General features: G+C 36.7%; 1 protein-coding gene across 4 annotated transcripts in view; it reads left to right on the top strand.

The window, feature by feature from the left end:
* Positions 1-26,129, top strand: part of phactr2 (phosphatase and actin regulator 2) — a 65,360-nt gene that overhangs the window by 29,913 nt on the left and 9,318 nt on the right. For 3 of the 4 annotated variants that reach the window (XM_030156314.1, XM_030156317.1, XM_030156316.1), the window contains exons 2-9: positions 9,928-10,113; positions 13,748-13,822; positions 14,121-14,261; positions 15,984-16,229; positions 20,322-20,832; positions 22,494-22,672; positions 24,535-24,691; positions 24,937-24,992. In XM_030156314.1, coding sequence (XP_030012174.1) covers positions 9,928-10,113; positions 13,748-13,822; positions 14,121-14,261; positions 15,984-16,229; positions 20,322-20,832; positions 22,494-22,672; positions 24,535-24,691; positions 24,937-24,992 — 1,551 coding nt within the window. The remainder of the gene's footprint in view (positions 1-9,927; positions 10,114-13,747; positions 13,823-14,120; positions 14,262-15,983; positions 16,230-20,321; positions 20,833-22,493; positions 22,673-24,534; positions 24,692-24,936; positions 24,993-26,129) is intronic. The other variant, XM_030156318.1, reaches the window with a different exon arrangement.

Here is a 26,129-nt window from a genome sequence, read left to right as displayed (position 1 = left end):
GAATAAAAACATTTTCTATTATGTAAATTTTCTTGTGGCAAATAAATTCTCATGACTTTCAATAAACTAATTGGTCATACACTGTCTTTCAATCCCTGCCTCAAAATATTATAAATTTTGCTTCCCCACCCTGTATTATGTATCGGGTATCATCAATCGATAGCATTCTGCCAGAAAACAGAAACATTTTTGTTTTGTTTTCTCAAAAAAGTGCATTTTTCAGCTAGGATATTTTGCCCTTTGGCCAGTGTTCTATGTGATGTGCAAATAAATAAACTTAACTACAGTGAAAATGCTTAGAGCGTAGTTCATAAACCTCACCTGCACCTACGTAACAGTACAATACTTGAGTGTTTCTCTGCCGTGTGGATGAAGACCTTATAGTCTGTTCACTATCCATAAAAGTAAACATTCAATGCTACTAAAAGGCAGTTAGGTTCAGGAGCCTAAACTGACCACTCTGTTTTGTAGCGCACTTAAGCCAACATGCATAGGGACCTGAGGCTGTAATGATAATCTATATTGTTAATGCTCCACATGGCGCATTACGGGTTACATAATGATGTGATGTGCTTTAAATGCTGATTTTACGATACTGAGAGGAAGGGGGGAAGTAAGTGTGCCAGCATACTCATAAATCATCAGTATGAAACTAATAACATGAATAATGACCATGGCCATACACACAGAAAAGTTCCAGTGCAGTCGAGTTGTGTTTTTAGTTTGTTGCTTTTCACACGATACAAGCTGCTAGGGGCTGTAAACTGCGTGGCCTACTTATGTTGGACAGAAATGGGAATATTTGCAGGCTGGAAGAAATGACCCAAGTGTTAAAACTGTAGCCAGTGCCCACTCCGGCCCCTCCCTTCCCTCTCATCCAACAGCTTCAGCTTTTTCCTCGCTTTCTTCTCCCTCTACCATCTTTTTCCTTCTCACACATTTATACCTCAGTTTTCCACCTCTAATTCCTTCCCCCCTCTTTTTTTTTCTCGTTCTCTCCTGTCTTGTTTCTCTTGGCTTTTTTCATGGTTCTTCCTCTGTTCTTGACGTCCGCTTCTTCCCTCCCTGGTGACTCGCAGTGAAGGAAGGAAGCCTCTCCCTTTCCCCTCCTCCTCAACACATGTTCCTGCTATAACAGCTGAAAAAAAAAAGGCTTTGTCACACATCTACTTTAACTTCAAGTCAAAGACAAAATCATCATGATAGGATGTTCACAAACTGTGCAGAAACTTACAGAGACAGAAGAAAAACAACTCCCCCCAAGTCCAGTTCTCTTGATTACAAGTTTCCAATATTTATACAATATTTAAGTATAATTCTGTCCTGGAAGTGGTCTTTAATTATATATAGATCATGTATGTTAATATATGTTTAGCCATGTGGTATCATAATTATGGCTGATCTGTGTAGTTACCAGTACTTCATTCACATGCCTGTTGTGCTTCAAGTTGTGTTTGTGATTATCCCACCCTTTGCCACAGCTGCTTTATATCCAATCCCTGACTCACCCTTCTAGTATGACAACTCTAGTCAGCACATTTAAAATAAAATGCAGTACTGTGATTCCTGTGTGAAATCCGCAGCTGTAATGTGTAATATTATCCTAGATTTAAGCGGATGTGGACTCAATATTCACTACTAACCCTAACCCTAACCCTAACCACAACCTGTAGTGAATATTATTTTGCTGTAAATTCTAGATTGGTTTTATTTTTTGTTTTAGATTTCTCATGTTAAACTGCGTAGTACTGACTGGATTAAAATAGCAGACAGGAAGTGGGGGAATTTTCTTATGTTTTATTCATTGTAGTGAAACCTGTCTGTGGTATAGTGTCTCTTTCAAATGCAGAAAATGTCTAAATATAATGTCAAGGTCACACTTATGTGTTTGACAGTTTTAGATTCGTCCTTTTTGGCTTTAAAGGTGAACTGTCTTGTTTCTTAAGCTGCCTTTTTGCTGACAGTGGTCAAGTTCATGCTGTCACTTCCTCTGTTCCTTCATGACTTGAGCACATAAGCATGCTCAAATCATCTCCGTGTGCACTCTATTACTGCACATGTGCTCAAATAGACACTTCCTGTATTGCTACATGTCATGCGTCAGCCTCGAATCGTAACCTTGAAGGTCTTAGTTATGTGTCTGTGATGAACTGCTATCAAATATAAAAATAGACCAGAGTTTTGGATTAGCTTTAGTGCACTTACACATTTTGTTGCACATGCACACATCTATGATTATGACAGATTTCCACTCTTAACCCATAAAGACCCAAGACACTTAGTTAATGATGTATTTTGCAGAAAAAAATGATCTTTGTCTTCAGTTTTCCCTGTTTTGGATATAATATCCTTCAACTTTAATCTGAGCTTTAATGAACATCCACATAATATGTAAATTAAATACAGGAAAATACCAGAATTTCACTCAAAAATGCAAAATGCAGAGCATAATATTAGAGTAAATGGTGATAAATCACTCAAGAAAGGTTAAATAGAGGAAAAAAAATTCCTATGGTAACTGCTACAAAGGCAGCACTGTCTTTATGGGTTAATTTTAGGCATTTTTAGTGATGTGTTTTAGAAATTGCACCGTTTGGACACTTTCTGAACTGTTAGTATCGGCTTAAGTTGCTGAGATTTAATATACAGTTGCGGAAAAAAATATTAGACCATCAAAAGTCATCAAAAATTATGGTTATGCAATCAAGTACTTACTCCTGGGTGTATCATGTGACTAAAACAGACAGAAAAGAATACATGGAATGCCTAAAAGCACTGTTTTTGTCAGTACAATACCATGGATATTGATGTAAGAACTTAAGTGATTTTGTTTTTTTTTATCAAGAAAACCATGGAAAATGGCTAGATATCAGCTCTGAAATTAAACTCTTATGAGCTATTTTTGTTGTTATCATTATATTTGTCCAAACAAATGTACCTTTAGTTGTACCAGGCATTAAACTGAACAAGAAATTGAAGAAAACAAGGGTGGTCTAATAATTTTTTCGACACTTTTCAATTGAAAATACTGACTTTGAGGGAAAATAATATGTAGCTCAAATTAGTTGTAGTTCGATGTTCATTCCCATATTTATTGATAAATGGTTTTGAGTCAGATGAGCAGTGATGCCAGATGACCAGAGTGTACAGTTCAAGAGTCACCTGGTTTTTAATGAAGTGAAAATAGTCCATTTGAGACGTACATAAAGAATTTATAGGTGGTGGGCTGAATATATGTTTTTTTTCTTTTCTGTCAGACTATTTTTTTTATAATATTTTCTTCTAAAAATCCACATTCAGTCAACCTGTAGTTTGTTTACACATTAAATAAAATGCTTAGTCATGAAAAACTGTGATGGAGGAATTCTCATTCTCATCTACAGTTGCATTAATCAAACAGATTCCAGTAAAAATAAAAAAGTAACAGCTCTGTGTCTTGTACCTGACAAATCAACCTATTAACTTCACAAAAACAAGTCATTTTCCGTCTCATCTTTTCGACCCAGTCTTGTCACTTCTTGTTCTTTATTCCCCTATTGTTCTTTTTGCGTTCCTTTTACTTTCACTTTGCACATTTCTCTCTTCTCTCTCCTTCATGCTAGTAATAAGTCGTCCATTGTCCCTGTTTCGGTTCCCACTAGTGGTTTAATCGTTAGGCTAATGGTGATGATAATCACTGCTACTGATTTTCCCATCATTAACAGCACAAAGCAGCTGCACCTATTGTTGTGATTTGATATCAACACAGGAACAGGAAATGAGAGTTTGTGTGTACTGTATGTATGTGTACGTGTGTGTGTGTGTGTCGACTAAATTGGTGTCTGGGGAGAGTATGTACAGGACATTTTTTCCCTGATGATTTTCTTACTCTTAATGTTTTTATTTTTCTTTAAGCTGTTTTTCCATCCTTGAAAGTTTAGCGTCTAAAGTGAAGAAAATCCAATTTGGAGCAATTACACTGAATTGATTTTTCTGAATTTGACACAAACTATAAATGCTTTTGCGCATCATCTTTGAATATCCTCAGTTACTTTTTTAGATGCTGTGGGATAAGGTTTTGTCTTCATTCTGGTCTTTCTCTGGTAGGACTTTTAGCAAGTGTTTCAAGCGTTATCTTCATATCAGAGATAACAGTCTGCTCTTAGTGAAACAACACATCGATCTGTCATCTGGAACAGCAGCACGCCGCCGACAGGGGCCGTATATATACTCGTCAGTGTCAGCTGATGTCCTTCTGGGAGGCTTATTGAGCACCAGATGGCCACCAGGATCATATTGGCATCAGCAGAGCGTCAGTGCTGGAAGTGCCAACCAATCAGCAGAGTATTGACATTTTCAATTGAGCTGAAGGTTAGAATATAGATTTTCTCCACCAGATATGCCCTATGAGAAAATATTAAAGATTACTTCAACACTTCATGCTTTATTGCATGGACGTCTAGTCATTCATCTAATTTCATTGGAACAGTAAGCACATACTGTAACTGTAAGATTTCTGCCCTCTAAACGTGCTTTATTATAGTTAATATTTTATAATAATAATAATAATAATAATAATAATAATACATTTTATTTGTATAGCGCTTTTCATGGAACTCAAAGACACTTTACATACAGCAGATGAAAACAGAAATAAAACATATTAAAAACAGATAAAAGCAGGTGCAGAAAGCAGGTATATAAATATAAAACAGTTAAACATAAAAGCAATCTTAAATTAATAGTAATACTTACAGTTAGTACTGGTTTGTTATAGTTAGTTATTTAATACAGCATCAAATAGCAAACCATGCTGAGTGTGTTTCCTTTGGTCTGTGTGAAATCTGGGAGGTTTTGCTGTATACACCTTTAAGTTTAACCCTTTCATGCATGAATTATAAGAGCCTTAATCAAGATTTTTTTTTTTTCCTGATTCCTCTAGGCATTAAAAAAACAATGCAGTTGAAAATATTTTTATGAATCTATTTTTCATGGAGTTGCAAAATTGTCCACTCCGCTGGACACCATGCGTTTAATTTTTGAAGCAAAGAAATGTATTTACTGATATACGGTGTGAAAACAGTGAAATAAACATGCAGCTAATCTGATGTTTTATTACATTTTAACATACTCTAATACTAGTCATTACTCATGTCATGGAGATAACATGCAAAAAAACACAACTTTTTGTTAAAAAAACAAAAAAAAACCCTGTTAATTACAGTCTAATAACAATAACAAGCAATTGATTTACACTCAGGCATGTTATGAATTGCAGTGTATGGAATGATGCATGAGCGTTCACTGTGTTGGTTGATATGGAACTAAAATAGCAAAACCCATGAATATGCAAGTCGGGATGTAACGATATGAAAATTTCATATCTCGGTTATTGCAACCAAAATTATCATGGTTATCATTATTATCGCGGTATTGTTGAAATGTGCTCAAAATGTTCAAAAAGTACTTATACACACACTGAAATAATGTGACAAAGTTATATTTTGATAAAAAAAAAAAAAACAACAACTAATGAAATAACATGCACAATCTACTTTCTGTTGGCAGAAACATTGAAATATTAACATGTAAACAACAAACATACAAATGTGCATTAAAAATGGCAGCTTATGACCATAAGAGATGTCTGCACTAGGGGTGGGAATTAATAGGATTTTGTCAGTATCAGTGCCATTGTCGATTCTGCTTACCAATCCAATTCCTTATCAATTCTCCTATTGATTCCTGACTCGTTTTTTTAGTGGGAAAAAAAGTAGTTGGACAGGTCATAGTGGAGCTGGTTTGACCATTTTCCATATCAAATTATTCACAATGTCACACATATACACCATTGTATACACACACAAACAGAAAGTGAAACACTATCATATTTTCCTGAACTGTTTAATGAACAAATGTAAATATGCTGAAAGAATGAGGATTTTAAAACATGTTAGAGTGATCTGCCTCTCCAGGAAATGAGCAGTATCACTGTGATTTTCAAAGTGCAGTAATCAAACACGGTTATCATGATAATTAGAATTTAAACGGTAATACTAACCGTCGGAAATTTGACCGTGGTTTATCGCTATACCTGTTATCGTTACATCCCTATATACAAGAGAACAACTGTAGAATAACTGTCCACTGTAGTGAACGCTATGCATGAAAGGGTTAAAACCCTTTTTACCTTTTTAATAAACCCGTGGAACATTAGTGTCAGTAATTACTAACACACAGATGTGCTCAGATCAGCACTTGGGCTGCATTCAAAGTATTGCTCTGTATCCTACGTAAATTACTTTTCTGGATAAGAAAACGTGTTTATGTGTGTTAGGAATGGGGATAAAACTCACCCAGACTTATGTAACTATACCAACCACATTTCATTCATTCATTCATTTTCTGTGCCTGCTTTATCCTCACTAGGGTCATGGGGGTCGCTGGAGCCTATCTCAGCTACTTATGGGTGAATGGCGGGGTACACCCTGGGCATGTCACCAGTTCATTGTAGAGCCAATAGAAACAAACAGTTTGTCTCACATTCACACCTATGGGCACCAGTTAACCTATCAGTGCATATGTGTTTGGATGGTGGGAGGAAGTTGGAGTACCCTGATAGAACCCCTGCAGACATGAGGAGAACATGCAAACTAGTGTTGGAATCGAACCCAGGACCTTCGTACAGTGAGGCACTAGTGCTATCCACTGCCCCACCATACAAAGATACCAACCACATTTTTGTTTGTTAGTTATTCTTCAGTATACTATATTTTAAATATGTGGACTGATTAAAAATGGCAAATATAATATCTCCAGTTGATACTTTAAAACACACAAAACTGATGCTATACACACCAGCAGGTCAGTGTATTTTGTGAGAGATTGTAGTTAGATGCTATTTATAGTGGACTTAAGAAATGATAAGAAATGCAAAAGATACACAAAATGATAGATAATAGTATTTAGTGTCCTGCAAGAAACATTCCATAATATAATCTCATGTAATAAAAAAAAAAAAACATTTATACTGTCAATTACAGAGTGCAACAGAGCAAAATGTAACACAACATTTCACGTTTGAGTTTGTCGATATACAACAAAGTCTGCTCGCACGATAAAAAGAAGCATTTTCCTCAGTGGCCAGTGCAGTATACTGTAAACACAGGTAAATTACATATATTTATGGGGTGCCAGAGTTTATTCAGTGTAATTGCACAGCTTAGTTTATATCAAAATTAAAGAGTGAACTAACTGTTATCTGCTACAGTATAGAAAATAAGGAGTAAACAACATCTGTGATAGATTTCCTAATTTTACAATAAAATAGACATGCATGTCATTTTCATATTGCGATCTGAGTTTCTCTTATTTTCTTATTTTTATTTTTTTAGGCTGATTGGCTTGTGCAAATATGCCTCAACAGATTCAACAAATTCTCATATCTTCAGAAAACTATGTAAATGACCTGCATAAACATGACGGAAGTAGTCAGGGTGCAATTTGTGTTGCTTCAAAGTATTAAAATATGCAATCATTTAGTGTCTGGAGCACTTGTAAATGTGCTCCAGACAGTGCTTGTACCTGGAAGGAAATTCACAATAGGAAAAAAATAACAAATGCCTGAAGGTGTCCTGATTGACTCATACATATCAGTTAAGAACACATTTGTTAGTATGAGTGGTTCTTGCATAAAACCCAGTGTTTGAGGACGACAGCACTCACAGCCAACCTGCTGTTAACACTCGGATGTTCCTTCCTAAATGTACAGACCTGCAACAGCTTGAACTTCCTATGACCTCTAATGAATATTTGCAATGGATATTGAATTATGTAATTTGAGGACATAAAGGGATGTGACAATTAGGGAGTAGGTTCCTGATTTGATGCTCAAATGATCAGAAATATTTTCATCTTTGCTGGGATTCATACTCTCAGAGGGTGCCTGAATGATTCAGCAGTGCTGTGTCGCTGGAAAGCCACAACCTTCCCCTGCCTGACTCTGACCACTCACACACCGCCATGTCCATTTCCTCTTAACACACACACACACAACTCACACACACACATACACAGACTGTCCACAGTATTCCAGAAGTTTCACAGCTCTTCTAATCTTTCATCAGGAAGAGGAGGAGCAGTGGAAGGACATGGATCTAGCCAAGACACACACACACACACACACACTGCAAATGCAGGGACACAGATGGAAAATATCCTGCTTTGGTGCTGATTAGAAATGATGATCTGGTTCATGACGTTAGTTTTTAACCAGTATCTCTTTCCTCTTTTAATCTTTTAACCAAAGGTGTTTATTGTCTCCTATACTGAGCATCTATTAACATATAGTTGAATAAACAGACGGATTTGTACGCACACAAGTAACTGCAGAAATGAGTCATTGATCAATAGGTATAGTGTAAGCCGAATATTATAATGTTGGAAATAGATGATCACAATTAGGCAAATTCATAGTTAGTTTAAAAAAAAAAAAAAAAAAAAGGCCATATGGCAGTTGAGTAATAGTTGATGTGCAACTAAATGGTATTGGATGTATGTACTGACCTGTGTTTTTCACTGTGTAACCAAAGTCTGTCTGATATGTTTTCATTTTGGTTTCATTCTCTTGTGACTTGTAATCGTACCTTTTTCCAGTTCTTCTTTCTCTTCCAAGCTTCATGTGAAACCAATATAAAATCGATGCTGCTGCTTTAACACTAATAGAATACAGCGATCTGAATGCAATGTGCTTGTTTTTGTATTAACTGATCTACTGATCTGATGCATAAAGTTTACCATGACATGCTGTGTAAACACCGATAAAGGGTCCGTTCAAGGACACATTTCGTGTTCAACAGTCTCTCATGTAAGCAGAGTAACTTACATGCATGTATTATACATATTTGAGTAGCTATTTATAAGCACTTTAACATTATGTATAACAAAATATAGGGAGATAAAATTTTTAGGTGAAAAATCTCAAATTACTGCTCAGTAACACGTGGACTTGAAATGGACATCAATTTTTTAAACTTCAAACATTCAAAACATGCGGTTGTCGAATGAAATTGACATCAAGTAGGACAAAACCTATTAGATATTACATTCAACTATGCTGAAAATAAAATTTGTAATAAAATATTGAAAAGTCTCTGTTTTTATTGACATGAAAATGTGGTAACACGTGGACAGGTTGCCATAGTAACACATGGACGACTTTTTACCATTGTGTGCATCACCCAAAATCTATCAAAAGATAAATACTTTCTGAAAGCTTCAAATATCTGAATTTTAAGTAACTTGAAAATTAAAAATTGATATTTTTGTGGTAACACATGGACAGGGCCTTTTAAGCAACTCACAAATGTTCAGACTCATAAATATCAATAAAATTCACAAAAGAATGAAAATCTAATACTTGAAACTTAATCATCCATATAATCAACAGACTGAATACATTTTCAAGTTTTTATGATATATGAGTTTTTATGATATTTAGAGTCTGGTTTTGACCAACTCTATATATAAAGTGTCATGAGATAACTTTTTTTGTTGTGATCTGGTGCTATATAAATAACATTTGATTGATTGAGTGATTTGATTGGTTTTCCCCTGTAAGTTGCTTTGGAAAAAAGCGTCTGCCAAATGCATAAACATAAACATAAACATAATTTTTAGCATCAAATTCGAGCTATGGCTATAGTGTAAAAAGTACAATTGCTAAAATCGGTTGTAACTTTTTTCTACAAATAATATTTTACAACGAATAACAGTTCCATAAAATAGAGAACTTTAGCTAAAAAATGAGCCCACTTTATAAATGATGTGTGCGAATGTACTTTTTCATGTTGATTTTCATTTTTGCTTAATCGGACCCTAAAATGAATAATGTTGTTGTTAGTTAAGAGCTGATTTCTCATGTTTGGTGTTATTATGTGTGTCCTCTAGTTGATGGGTTGGAGAAGTCATCATCACTGGCCAGCTGTGACATGGTGGTGGACAGCGCCACCAATACCCAGAATGCCCCTGCATCACGGCAGCAGCGAGGCAAGTTGTCGTCATTAGGAAAACTATTCAAACCCTGGAAATGGAGGAAGAAGAAGACCAGCGACAAGTTCCAGGACCTTTCCAAAGGTGATATGTGTGTTTTTAAGTGACGTTGAATGAAGTCGTTAGCTCCTCAGTCAAGTGTCTGTGCTGCATTTTTTGTGGTTTTAACATTTTAGTGTGAACAGAAGCAGCTTGAGTCCCAGTAGAGCTGTAAAAGGAAAAGAGTGTATCAGCTTGCAGAATCAACTAATTCATTCCTAAAGTTGAGACTGGAAAAAAAAAAAACAGGGACTGAGTTATGGAAGGAAAGAAAACAATCCCCCCCTCTTTCATTATAGCTGCCAGGTAGAGGTGATACTGTCTATTATGTCTGTGTGTAGGCCTCATAGCTGTCAGTTGTTCTCAGGTTACTGTCCAGGTGTGAAAAAAGTCATAAAGGAACGACACAGAATGATGCTTAACTGGTTTAGAAATCGACTTTTTTTGTTGAAAATGCTTCTCTGCGTTGGTTGCTTTTCTAAGTCAGAGTTCAGGGTTAACCAAAGTACGTAACCCCAAGCTGCGCATTCACACACTGAACCTCATAACTTTGAGTGTTTGATGTTCTTTCCTTTCTTCACACTTGGGAAACTCCCTCGGAGCCCATATCCTATATATTTACCATATCTGGTTTAGCCACACAAAGGCATTTCCATCTGGTTACTTCATCAATAAGTAACTAAATAGAAATGCCAGGTTCTTAAAATCAAGTTTTCACAAGCTGCACTACATAAAAATATAAAATTACTTCCATTATGTTCATCTATATATCCCACCACTACTCAGAACAGTGATCATATTTCAGCAGCATCTATCATTTTAGACAACCACATACAGTACTTTATGATCCCATCAGGAGTTTGGAGTGAAAACCTGTAAGAAGTGAAGTACTTTCAAGCAAATGGCAGGATGTCAGAGTTAAACGACAGCAGTTCCTTGTGTCAGACTCAGTATTTTATTCTGTTTTGTACAGAGAAGGGTGGGGAGGGTGATGTTTTTGCAATAAGAAGAGGAACACAGCTGTTGTGCAACGCTTGTGCAGATTTTTCTGTCGTTTGAGTAGGTGGGAGGGAACTTAATGTGAGTGTATCAGACCTCTGAATCACTGCATAGACGTTGGATTTTTTTTAATTACCCAAATGGCATTTCAAGCTGATTATCGAGATGACGTGTCGGAAGCTTACTTTGAAATGCGACATTTTATCGTTATTTGTGTGACTCCACTCAGAGATGTTGCGATCGATGAGCCGGAGACTGGAATCAAACAGTTTTCAGAGTGATCAATCAGTCTGTCACGTCTGTGCCATGAAATCTATAGGAAAGAGTCGTTCACGTCCTGCACACAGAGACACAGGCATTAACATCAGACACAAACACTCAGGAACATATAGACAGTGTGGAAGTTCCTCAGCGGGAGTCGACAAGACAGAGAACACAATGATTAGAGGTTACTCGATCTGCCTCAGATGCGGTGTTGATGTAGTGGGGTGTTCCAGCAAGCGTGACATACTGCACATTGTGAGTTGGATTTAAACCTCTGTGCAGTAACCTAGTGTACAGGGGTTGGACAAAATAATGGAAACACCTTAAAAAATCAACAAAATATAATTTAATATGGTGTAGGTCCGCCTTTTGTGGCAATTACAGCCTCAATTCTCCGAGGTATTGATTCATACAACTTGGGAATTGTTTCCAAAGGAATTTTAAGCCATTCTTCAGTTAGAATACCCTCCAACTCTTTTAGAGACGATGGTGGTGGAAATCGACGTCTTACTTGAATCTCTAAAACTGACCATAAATGCTCAATAATGTTGAGGTCTGGGGACTGTGCCGGCCATACGAGATGCTCAACTTCATTAGAATGTTCCTCATGCCATTCTTTAACAATTCTAGCTGTATGGATTGATGCCAAAATGTTAGGTGTTTCCATTATTTTGTCCAACCCCTGTATTTCATCCTGAGATTTGTCTGAATGAGAAAATGTCAAAGTTATTTAACCCTTTAACTTCTGATGTGTCTGTGGCGAGCGTTCTGAATGTATGATTTATTTCAAATATGAGAAGAGGTAAAAATATTTTATTCCAACTTGAGCAACAGTGTATATAGACCAGGGGTGTCAAACTCATTTTAGTTCAGGGGCCACATTCAGCCTAATATGATATAAAGTGGGTTGGACCAGTCAAATAATTTAAATAATAGGATAAGAACTTTTGAGTGAAAAAAAGTAAATTCTGTAATGAAAATGTTTATATCACGAATTGTACTTGAACATAACATGAACACATATGAACAACCTGAAAATTGGTTGGTAAAATAAGCGCAATGTTAACAATTTTACGCCTTAGTTTATCATTTATATATGTGAATCACAACTTGGAGATCACAGTGGATCTACAAATACACACAACATTAAATAACAAGGAGAATATTATTAAAATTCCACATACTTCTCTTAAGACATTTCAGATATTCACATTTTTTGTAAAAGAATAGTTTGTAAATGTAAACATTTTTGCGTAATTTTGCTTCTTTTTACACTAAAAGAGACAAATTTGCAGTTTTCATTATTGATGGGTTATTATGATAGTATTTTGCTGGTCTGATCCACTTTATACTAAAATAACCTAAATTATTTTTTACATCCTTGATTGTTCATATCTTCAGTGTGATTTTTGCATTACAAAAATTCCTCCCAGTGGCCGGACTGAACCCTTTGGTGGGCCGGATTTGGCCCCCAGGCCGCATGTTTGACACCTGTGATATAGACAGTACAGTTACACTAGGGCCCACTGACAGTTAGTCTGACTGAAACATCACAGACATTAATAGTTATTGTTTTAGTATAAAGATATTAATGAAATATTCCATGAAACAAAAGTTAGTGTGTTGTTAGTTAGACCTGTGCAATTATATACTTGCAAAAAGTTGTAATTTGTGTGTGAATGGTGATATTTTGGATTCAGTGACACTGAGTGCTGTGCAGAAATATAATAAGAATGTTGGAATTTCTTCCATTAGTTGAAATCTGTGTATTTTAGTTGAAAAATATGCATTCAAGATTCCAAACCTGGAATACTTGGAAAAAAATTGACCAATTTTCCAGTCATGGAAACCATATAGAAAATGAGAAAAAATATAAAATCTCCTGGAAACGGTTCAGTTATCCTGGAAAATTGCCTTGTGTCCTTGTGTGCCTTAACTGAGATGAAACAAAGGAAATTGTTTTAAGTGATTTTTTGAAAATATACAAATATTTTTAGAGGAAGTGCAGGAGAGAAAGTAGAAGAGAAGAGAAAGTTGAGTTGGGAATTGCCCAGTTGAACATTGTAACTCCAGTTTTTCATACTAATGAAGTACTACACTGTAATCTGTGGGTGTGTTTGCATTATTCTATGATACATTTGTCACAATTATTTCTCACAGATAAATTATAGCCATAGACTGTACATCAAATGTCTGAGTAATAAACATAGAAACAATCTGGGTAAAATGCAAGTTCCAACTGTAGAAAAGAACACTTCCAAAGAATGAGGGGGACAGTGGAATGGATGAGTGTATGATGTGATAACTTGTCTCTGTAGTGGCTGAAAATGTCCTGGAAAATAATTTTAAGGGAAGAGTGGGAACCCTGTTTTTCTTAGCATGCAATCCAAATAAAACTGACCTGTTCATCTTTCAGTTTTAGAGAGAAAAATCTCAACCAGACAAACCAGGGAGGAGCTCATCAGAAAGGGAGTACTCATCCCTGACCAAGGTTCGTCTGTCCTTGTATTAGTTTGTTTTATAGCTGGAATAAGATTTCAGAAACATAATATGCATTCACAGAATTCCTTATTGACTAAAGTGAAGTGCAGCTTTTCTGTATTTGTGATATTTTTAGCTCTTTATGTTTTTCCAGTGTTTTACCATGTCCTTCACACCTCACGTTTAGCTCTATTGTAAGATTGTATTACAAACTGAAGTGTAAGAAAGTAGAACTCACATTACAAATCAGACCACAGCTGTGAGAACGCAGAGGTTTTCAGTTACCGTAACTGGAGTTTCTCTCCTAGACGAACCAGTCAGCAGTGAAAATCTGAACGGCCACGCTACATCCAGTGTGACGTCAGAGGAGGTCAAGGTTGACATTGAATCACCAGATACACAACTGGAAGAGCAAGCCACTGGGCCGGTCAGCACAGAGGACAAAACAGGTAACTTAAACAGGCTGCTTCTGGATCAGTTTCAGGGTTGGACACTGTGACCTCTTATCTAGAGCTAAAACCTTAAGTCCTTTATTTTGGGGCAATACTTCTCTTTGGCTTCAGAGGTGATCAGTTTTGTATTCGAGATGTAATTATCAATTGACGTTAATAAGATGATTGTCTTGTTTTATGGCAATCCTAAGAGAAATAGAGGTAATTATTAAAATGACAGCATCTTCCAAGCGAGTGCATTAAGAGTTAATATACAAATACGTACAGAGAATGTGGTTTAAAGATTCAAGTATTAGATGTAGAGATGTTAAACCCTAAACAGAGAAGGAAGACTCCTGATTTTGTTGCTCATGACAGTGTTTCCCCTACAATTGTATTACGGGGGGGTGGCGCGCCCCCCCAACAGCACCTTCTGGTCCCCCAAGACTGCAGACCCCCCCCATCAGCTCCCAATTATGTGTCTCTATATATATGTATCACTCTCCCCCCCCCCCCCCCCCCCCCCCCCAAAACACACGTCTAAACGCGGAATAAAAAGAGATAAAGCAAAGGCACTTTTGCCATTGCAGAGTCAAGCATCACCCAACCTTATTATATAGCACCTTATTATTGTAACAAAATGAACAATGCCCCCCCCCCCCCCCCCCCCCCCCAGGATGCCAGACTAGGGGAAACACTGCATGAAATTCTTCTCCCCAGATTATAGAAATGTTTTCTTCACATGTTTGTGTTTTTGGGAACAGGGAAAAGAGAACTCCACATCAGTACTAGTGTTATGAGCACTTTCTGTTGTTACTGCTCTGATTCTTATTTATGATCTTTTTGTAAAGATAATCGCAGCTGGATTCTCTCTTGACTGATGTATTTGTTGTCTTTACTTAAGAGCATTTATAAAAGATAATTTTCCGTGAGGAGTCATTTAAAGTGTAAGGGTTGTGATTGTAGATTAATATAGTTTTACTTCTTTAAACAGAGGGTGTCGGAACATGTGTTGGGGGACATTTATAGCCTTTTAGCACTTCAGAATTTATAAAGTAGAACTAAATGTTGTTGCTTTTTTTAGATGCTGGTTTCTTTGAACTCTTTTCCTCTGGGTTGTGGAATGTATGTGTATCAGCAGCAGTTATCTGGCTGACACTGAATCCTCTGTGGGATCTCTGCCCGGGTCTAATGTGTTCAAATAGATATTCCCATTATATCAGCCTGCAGCAGGCATTTACAGTCTGAACAGAGCAGGAGCCATCTCCTAATGCTTAGCTCTCCCTCAGGAGACCAGCCTCTGTGCTTCTTCTGTCTGATGCTGCTTAAGTGTTGTGCTGTTTTTCATCTCAACTCTGTTAGCATTGAACTCACAGCCATTTGAAGATATGTTTGTACATTTGTCAATAATCACAAAGCCACGGGCAACAAACACAGGCCCAGATGCTGTATCATGTTGTGTTGTTTGGAGAGGTTAATATAATGGGTCCAATTTTATCTTTCATATTCTAGGCCTGAAATATCACCCATGGCTGCTAGCATTTTTGGAAAACATACAAACATTAAGATTACACTTCAGTGACCTCTGCTGAAGTTTGGCATCTTTTTCTCAAATTAACTTCTCTGCATGTCCACTTGTGCATCTGTTTGCAAAGATGTGCAACTTTTCTGTTGCATTTAATCTCGGTTTTAACCTCTAAACCTTATACTTTTCCTTCCTGCCTCCTCTGATGTGCTCAGAGAGATGTGATACTAAACCCATGGCCCGGGCAAACCAGGCGCGACCTCGAGATGCACAAGCTAAAAAGCAGCACAGTGCCACTCTGCCCGCCTCTTCCAAATCTGCAGGCGGCACTGCAGGTACAACCAGACACAGGGACGGTGCGTCAGGGACTAAAAAAACTGCTAAAACCACAGGCAAGACGGGCTCTTCCGGTCAAACTAAAGCTAACTCTCGGAGCACTAACACCACTAGTCGCGGGGTTGGTAAGTTCACCTGGTCTGGAGTGAAGCCATCTTACCCTCTGACCTGTGTCCCTGTCTATCTGCCTCGATCCCTGCATGGAAAATGTACCCGTCTCACAGTTTGGGCCTCAGTCTCACTTCCTACCCGTCTTAACCATCCCCCTACCCTTAAAGACTATCGACTAAAGGCCCCTTAGAATAAACCACTGTAAATACTGTAAATGGTCAAGTGTTCCCTCTGGTTAGTTATATTAATAATGTCATCTGAAAAAATAAACACTATTACTTTAGGAAGACACAGTGAAATTGTATATTCTCTTAAATTAAAAAAAAGTACTTTTTTGTACACATTACAGTTTTTATCCCATGTACAATCCACCGTCTTGTAGCTCGTTTACTATTTTTTGATTCTGGTATTATTTAGTTTTTAGTAATTTGAAGTTTAGAATAGAATAGAATAGTATAGAATAGAATAGAATACAATACAATACAATACAATACAATGAATCAGATTATATTGTAGAGCAGAAAAGAATACAATACAATCTAATTCAATAGAATCAAATTATAGAATAGAATAAAATAGAATAGAATAGGATAGAATACCTTTTTTGTCACTGTATCATTAAAAAGAAAATATGCAAAGAAATTTACTCAACTTAAAAACACAGCTTCCACGTGTTTTTTTTTAATTCTATTTATTTCCACCACATAAAAAGTAATAAATAAATAAAAAAAATAATACATGTATATTTGACCCCATTATAAGTTATAACCAGGTAGAAATAGAAACACAATAATGGTTGGATACATTCAAATGTAATTCCAATTTTGATTTTTCAGTGTGTATATAATGTAAAATTAATTAGTTTTATTAAGTTTATGTAGAAATAAACATCACACACTATTATGCATGGTGGCCTGAGCTGAGTGATGCCTCATAGCAAATGAAAATGTAATAAATCCACTGATTATTGCATAGGGAGAAGTGGGTGGTTATGACTTTGGTAACAAAAAAAAAAAAAAACCCAACATATTTAAATAGAAAAAGAAAATATTAATATGAAGTCATGCACAAAAGACAAATCCTTGAAAAATTACAGTTCAACACTGTACCTCCCATCTTCCATTATTAGTTGTGTGCTAATGTTTGTGGATGTTAAAGCCGTGTGAGTAGTTGTGTTTGTTTCATTTACTATTTTTCCCTCTGCTTTGTGGGAAAGTGGAAGTGAAAATTCATGAATCCAGTTCTGACACTTGTCTGTTACAACTGTGTACGTGAGCATGAGCGTGAGTGCAGTCAGTGTCGCATGACGTGCATGTAATGGGTGTAAAAACGCTCATGTGGTTGTTGTTGTTAAAAGCATGACGCAGGCATGGTTGCATTCACCGCACAGTGAAACTAAACAGAGAGATTAGATACATGAGATTGTTTTTTGTTCTCTTATGTATTTTTATCATCATCCATTCCTTGTCTTGATCGGTGGCTTATTTCAAAAAAGAAGAAACACAGAATATGCTGAGCTCACACGTGACATTCATACAGGGACTTTTTATCTGAGGACATTTTAGTTTAGTCATTGGGGAAGTTGCTTTTATCAGTTTTTCAACAACCTTGTGTGTATCATCATACTTTTCTTCGGGCTATTATACTTTTCAACACACAAAGACCCTTCAGAGACAGAACAGAGCAGACACAAAGACAGAAGGGCTGCTTAAGTCAGCATCGCCTTTGGTAATCATAATTTTTACCGATTCTATTACAAATTATTTTTAGTGTCTTAAAATTTTATAGCTGATGGCATGTTCTCTGCGGTTTGTTCTGATGAGGGATACTTTATTACACATATACCCTCGTGACACCCTGGAGAGTTTTTTTTTAAATTATTCTTTTTTTTTTTTGCATAACCCATAAAGACCCAGTGCTACTTTTATGACACTTCCCAAATGAATTTTTGTCTCTATTTAACCTTTCTTAAGTATGAATAATGGATCCACTGTACATACTTTGAGGATGCGTCAACAGAAAAGCACTACATAAATCGAATCCATTATTATTATTATTATTATTATTATTATTATTATTATTATTATTATTATTAAGTGATTTATAACCATTTATTATAATAGTACAGGGTTCCTGTAGGGCACAGGTGTCAAACATCCGGCCTGGGGGCCAATCCCGGCCCGCCAAAGGGTTCAGTCTGGCCCCTGGGATGAATTTGTGAAATGCAAAAATCACACTGAAGATAAGAACAATCAAGGATGTAAAAACCATTTTAGGTTATTTCAGTCTAAAGTGGCTCAGACCAGCAAAATAATATCATAATTACCCATCAATAATGAAAACTGCAAATTTGTCTCTTTGTTTTAGTATAAAAAGAAGCAAAATTACGCAAAAATGTTTACATTTACAAACTATATTTTTATAAAAAATGTGAATATCTGAAATGTCTTAAGAGAGGTATGTGGAATTTTAATAATATTCTCCTTGTTATTTAATGTTGTGTGTATTTGTGGATCCACTGTGATCTCCAAGTTGTGATTCACATGTATAAATGATAAACTAAGGCGTAATATTGTTAACATTGCACTTATTTTACTAACCAATTTTCAGGTTGTTCATATGTGTTCATGTTATGTTCAAGTACAATTTGTAGATATAAACATTTTCATTTCGGAATTTTCTTTTTTCACTCAAAAGTTCTTATCCTATTATTTATACTATTTTACTGGTCCGGCCCACTTTATATTATATTAGGCTGAATGTGGCCCCTGAACTAAAATGAGTTTGACACCCCTGCCGTAGGGTCTTAAAAAGTCTTAAAAGTGTTGAATTTACAAATCTGCAGTTAACACCTTAAAGTAGAAGTGCAGCCCCCCCCGATCACCACCAAAATTTAATCATTTGTTCCTTGTGCCAGTATCAACATTTCTTAAAATTTTCATCCAAATCCGTCCATAACTTTTGGAGTTATCTTGCACACAGCCAAACAGACAGACAGTGAGAAAAGATTTGGAACTTTGGGAGTCAAGGTGTTGGAGTAAATAAATACATTTTCCTAAATTCTAGGAGTCACGAATTTTTGCCAGTATGGCGGTGAAATAGGCATTAAATTCTGCTCTAAGTAGTTTTAAAAGTCTTAAATTTAACTCATAGATACCTGTAGGAACCCTGTATTATCCTCTGTATTTTGCATTTTTCAGTGTAAACCTTGTATTTTCCAATATTTAATTCACCTGTCATGTAGATGTTCTTGAGTAAATTCAAAGGTTGTTATATCAAAACAGAAAAAAGTGAAAAAAAGAGACTTTTTCAGTGAAGATATCAATAATTGAGCATAAACCAAGTGTCATGACCATGTAAATGTTTATTAAAGCTCAGATTAAAGTTAAGGGTTATTTTCTCAAAGACAGAGAAAACTGGGGGAAAAAAGTTATTTTTTTCAGTAAAATCTATCATTAACTGAACATAAACCTAGCATTTCCATCCACTGTCATTTATCAAAATCCATGGGTTTTACTGGTGGATCAGTGTTGCAGAAGATGACAGTGTTTCCGTGTTCACTACGGAGCCTCTGAACGTCCAAATGGGTCATATCTGATGACCATGAAAAGATGACAAACTGTAATTTACACCAATTATTTGCATGTATTGATAGGTTTAATTTATCAACAGGTATTAAGCTGTTTAGATCAGTAGATGGTTTAGGTCAGTGGTGGATGTTTGGGTCTTTATGGGTTAAATAGTTGCCACGATTAATAGTTTTTTCAGATGCAGTTTTAATTTTTTTATGTAATGTCCTTTGCAGTAGACAGTGTGTTTTTTTTTTAACTATAAAACTCTTGTCCCCTCCAGAGGACAAAAAGGCATTGCTGGATCTCAGGAGGATATGGACAAATGGGACTGGTCTGAATAAGTGAAAGTTTTCAGTTTTCAGACCTGCTCTAAATACTAGAATACACAGTGTGACGTGTTTCTGACGTACACATTCTTTCTCTGTTTGCTTTTCGACTGTGGAAGAAAACTAAATCACTCAGGGTAAAAAAAGAAAAAGAAAAAAAAATCAAATTTTCTGTCTTGAATCATGTCTTTCTCCTGCTTCTCCTCAGCCAAATCCTCACATCCAAAGAAGGCAGGCGGCACAACAAAAACCACCCCTGCTTCCACCTCCACCCCTCGATCTCAGGCATCTAAGGATTCAGGAGCCGCAGGACGGACAGATGCAAAGACTAACCGCAAGTCTGACACTCCCACCTCTGCCTCTGTACCTCAAAAGACTCCTTCAAAGGCTCAGGGCCAACATGGGGAGGTGAAATCCTCAGACCCCCAGCCTCCCTCATCTAAATCCTCAGGCACAGAGGCAAAGGAAACTAAAGCTGCATCTCGATCTGGGGAGACTAAATCTTCTTCCGGTGCAGGGGAGGAGACCCACAAAGGTGTGGTGACAGAACCCACCAACAGGTCTCCTCATGTCAACGCTGCTACTGAGGACACTTCCTTTACGGAGAAGGAGACGGACAGCAGTTCACAAGGAGATGGACAGTCGAGGACGAGAGGGGAGGGCAGAGAGGACGACAAGAAGAAAGGAGAGGCGGAGTCTGCTGGTGAAAATAACCAGAGGTAAACATCTATTCCACATGCAAGAAGTTGGCGAAGTCTTCACGTATGCCTTTAAAACATTAGAATCACCAATTAACAAGTGGTGCCAGGCACAACAGACCCCGCCCCTCGCACATGTTGTAACTTATTTTGGCATTGATTCAGCTGATGTCATCATGTCTATGCATGTGCTGATGTCAGCATATCTATCGCCTCTATATATGTGCCAAGTTTGAAGTAAATTCAAAACAAAATGTATGTTTTTATAGACATTTGACATTTTGCCCATTATAAGTAAATGGGAGAAAAAAAAAAAGATTTAAAAAAACTTGAACTTTGACCTACTTTTCTTTCTTTTTTTTTAATTGAACAATGAACAATTAAACAGTATATATACATAATAATATTACATCAAAATAGGATAAAGAATAGTCACATTTCACAAAATATATTACATTTTCAATATATAGATACAAATGTAAGTAAAAATAAAAATAAATCAAAATAAAGAATTGTATTTTAAATTTAAATTGTATTTAGGATTGATTTAAATGATTTCATAAACATCAAAATTGACCCTTCATGTATATTGAACTTTCAACATGTTTTATTTGGCCTTTCACAAATTGATAAAATAAATCCAGAAAAAAGATATATCATTAATTTTTTAGTAATATTTGCCAAACTTCACATTCATTGCACTGAATTTGCACACCAGCGTCCTAATATTATTGTTTTTAAAGCGCTTTTTTCCAATTATTTAGATAATCTGAAGAACACTATAAACGTTTAAAGCAAGTAAAATAAAAAGACTGTGTCAAGTATATAATCTTATTTAATTTATATAATTTCTATTTTTATACCTCAAGCATTTTTATTTTTGATTTACTTTGGCCTATTTTTCCCAAAATGTAACCACATATATTTTGGGTCACTGGCAGTCTATAAACTCAATTTGGTATGAATTCAACCAATTCAATAGTTTTGCTGCTACAGACTTGTGAAATTTCCCCTATTATAAGTAAATGGGGGAAAAAAATGCATAAAAAATTGTAACTGTGACCTACTTTTCCCAAATTGAAATCATGTCAGTAATTCCACATTCACTATGGAGCCTCTGAATGTTCAAATGGGTCATATCTGATGACCATGAAGCGATGACTAACTGCATTTTACACCAATTATTTATATTTTTTGATAAGATTACTGGATCAATAAATAGTTTAGATCAGTAGATGAATTTGGACGCCAGTGAATGTTTGGGTCTTTATGGGTTAATTACCAATAGTATATAAAACGGTTCAACTGAGCCCAGATGTGCGCATATTCAACAGTAAAATGCAGCACACACAGTACAGTAGCAGTAATATCAATCTAATAATATACTATCCATTTTACTGCACTACCAGTTTTCATACTTAAAGTACACTTTTCAGATGATACTTGCATACTCACTCATTAATAAAATACTGACAACTCCTTCCACTACTATTGAAACCAGTTCAAACTGTATATTTAAGTAAGTCTATTTAATTTGGCCACATTTACTCTAAGCTGCACTAACCTGTCAGTAAACCCTCTATATTAGTTTAACTAGATTCATAGTGTTAGTGCTGAAGTCAGGTGACTGTCAATGACCTGTAGATGTTTGATCTTATAAAGTTGGTTATTGTGTTGTGCAGGTCAGCAGAGGGTCAGCCTGAAAAGCAGCAGGGCCTCAGTGTGAACACAGAGGACGCCGAGGTGACCGTAATCCCCGACAGGTCAAGAGACAGTCAAACCAGCGACTCTGACTCTGATGGACCAATCCTGTACCGGGACGAGGAGGAAGAAGAGGAGGAGGAAGACGAGTACATAAACAGTATGATTGTAGATTTTAACATATTAGAAAGTATTTTCTCACCCACAGCTGTTGTGCATTTAACATTTTTGATACACTCTTTATCAGGTTTGATCAATCACATATACGCTGTGGTACAAAATGAAGAGACCACTGCAATGTCCTGTGAAATCAGCATGTCTGCATGTATGACAGCCATTCCATTCCTGTGTTTGTTAAATTCCAACACAAGTACAACTTATTCTACTGAATAAACACCTGATCCATGTCTTGTTTAAGAAGGAGAAGTAGAAACACCACTACTGTGACCTATACTGTCTTCTTACAATAGGCAAAAACAGTGTTATTAGTACCACAAAAGTAATCAAAATCCAAAAATAACTTTTGAAAACTACTGGACTTCTGCTCTGATGATGTTCCCAAACTCTGAGGACTGTTTTTTCTATCAGGACAATGCTCCTGACCTCAGCTAGGTCAATAAAGGTGTGGATGACGGACCACCAGATGAAGACCCTGTCATGTTCAGCCCAATCTGCAGACCTGAACCCACTTTGAAAACTTCTGGAGGAAGGTGGATGGGCACAAGCCATGGAACATGTCTGAGGTTCTTGAATTTCTCTGCCAGGAGCTGCATAAAGTCATCCAACAGTAATGGTGGAGAGCCAAGACACATGAAAGCTGTCATTGAAAATCAGGGTTATTCCACCAAATACTGATGTCTGAACTTTTCCCAAATTACAACATTAGTATTATGTTGTTTAGAAATGAATATGAACTGGTTTTCTTTGTGTTATTTGAGGTCTGAAAACACCTGCATCTTTTTGTTTTTTTGACCATGTGTCGTGTTCTGCAAATTCATTTCACTCAAACACATACCTATAAATCAGGGGTGTCAGACTCATTTTAGTTCAGGGGCCACATTCAGCCCAATTTGATCTCAAGTGGGCCGAACCAGTAAAATAATTACAGTGAAAAAAGGAGAATTATATTATGATCAGGTTTACATCTACGAAGTTTCCTTAAAAATCTGAATAACATGAAACACTTGAATTGTCTTAAGAAAAACAAGTGCAATTTTAACAATATTCAGCCTCGGTTTATCAGTTTATCATTTACACATGCATTACAATCGCACAAAACATTTAATAACAGGCAGAATATTGGTAAAATTACATCAACTTTTCTTAAGACATTTCCGTTTGTTCATATTTGTTCAGGTTATTCACATTTTTTGTAAAGTATAGTTTGGTAATGTAAACATTTTCACATAATTTAACTTTTTTACACCAAGAAAACAAAGAGAACATTTGGGGTTGTCATTATTTATAGGTTATTATGATCATATTTTACTGGTCTGACCCACTTGAAATCTAAATGGACGGTATGTGTCTGTATGTGGACCCTGAATTAAAATGATTTTGACACCATTGATTTTTAATATCTTCAGTGTAATTTTTGCATTTCACAAATTCATCCCGCGGGCCGGATTGGACCCTTTGGCGGGCCAGATTTGGCCCCTGGGCTGCACGTTTGACACATGTGCTATAAATGGTAAAATCAGAGAAAGTGATAATTTTGCAGTGGTCTCTTATTATTTTCCATAGCTGTAAGTTCAACTTGACAAAATTTAGTGGGAGAGGAAAAAGCAGCTTTAGGTTTTTACTCTAAATTTTACAGCTGCATTACTGATACATATGATTAAAATCACATTTGCGTTTACAGCACATTCCTAATTCCTGAATTGCTACTGCATGGCAACACAGGAGCAAATCTAGACATGAGTGTAGAAGTGTGATTAATCATACTTTTGCATAATCATTTTTTACATGAAACAAATCCAGTTGTTGCAGGTGGCTCATCAAGTTGTTGTGTCTCTGTTCCAGGCTCCTTGGCCAGTAAGATCCGCCGACGAGACACTCTGAACATCAAACTCGGGAACCGTCCCAGTAAGAAGGAGCTGGAAGAGAAAAATATACTGCCACGAAGCTCAGAGACGGAGAGACACGAGCTACGGCAGCAGATCGAGTGCAAACTCGTCAGGTACGCGAACATTTAGACATAGTGATGTGAAAATGAAGCAAGGTGTGATTTTTCTTCAACAAATTGGCAGAACTTTGGGGAATGAAATGTAAAAGTTTGCCAAGCAGATTCTGGCAACTGTGAGGAATGAACAAATGAAACACAGGGAAAGTTTGTTCTAACTTTGATATATGACATTTTATGTGTTTCTTCTTCTGCTTGTTCAACTTCTGCTGCCGTACATGAACACATTTTTTTCTTTTCAGGCGTTTGAGCCAAAGACCCACCACAGAGGAGCTGGAGCAGAGGAATATTCTCAAGCGTGAGTTGAAAAATACACAATTGACTGTATTATAGTATGTTTTTAGTGTTACTGTGAATCTGTCATTGTTTAAGAATAGACCATTGATGGGACCAGTAGAAGTCATGGGTTAAGTAGTGGAGTGAGAGTCAAGTGGTTGACACTTGAAGATGCATAGACTGTACAAACCAGTGGTGGCTGCATGTCTTTCAGAGAAGGGAAGCTCATGTCAGCTTACATCAAAAAAAATTGTCAAGTTATTTAAACATAAATTCCGCCCTCCGTTCCTTTTTAAGAAAATGCTCAGTGACCTTATCGTACCAAGTCGGCGTCTTTTCCAGGGACTGGACCAGTGTCCTCTCAATGTCCAGCAGAGCTGGTCTGCTTAGATTGCCTTGGCCCATTGTGTTGTAGGTGTAAGACTTCAGCCTTTTAAACAACAGATGCTCCTTTCACTCCGACCTAGCTGACAGTTTGATTGATTTAACTATCTACAAAACGATATTAAACTCAAACAAGAAATGATTAAATTATGGAACTGAAACAAGGAAACGCGGAAATTATGTTAAACTGAAACAAGGAAGTCCAATGAGTGTGTTGTATTTACAGTGCAAGAAATGAACGAGTAATTTCGTAGTGGTTTCTCTCTCGATTTCACAGCAGAATGTGCAACAGTATTAAACTGAACTGTGTCAGTGAAGGAGTAGATCTCAAACTAGCTGTATATCAAACGGGATTCAGCCTTTCGACTGATCCTCCAATCAGCATGTGGGATTCTGGCGTCCAGCCCGGCTGAGCTCCGCCCACACCTCCATTCACCCCCAGAGACGCCCGGTGTCCGGGGGCGGGACAACATCGTGGCATTTATCCAATTACCGTCCAGTTTTGAGGCAATGGAAAAAAACTGTTCCAATCAGTCCCACTGAAGTGCATGGACGCCGAGCGTCTACGGGCAAATGCACTGAGCAGAGATCGAATGAGAAAACAGCGCAACGGGAATGTATGAGAAGTGAACAAGATCGAGTCTGTTGGTTTGTGATAAAGCTGATTCTGAACGAACTCGTCTGTAAGATGAACGTGTTTTAACACATTTGTAGTCAATGAAATGTCAACACAACCGTACATATTTAACCATTTAATTTTTGTAGTTTTAGGGGA

Source organism: Sphaeramia orbicularis, chromosome 15, assembly GCF_902148855.1.
Source record: "Sphaeramia orbicularis chromosome 15, fSphaOr1.1, whole genome shotgun sequence".
NCBI lineage: Eukaryota > Metazoa > Chordata > Actinopteri > Kurtiformes > Apogonidae > Sphaeramia > Sphaeramia orbicularis.
This window is presented reverse-complemented; position numbering and strand designations above follow the sequence as displayed.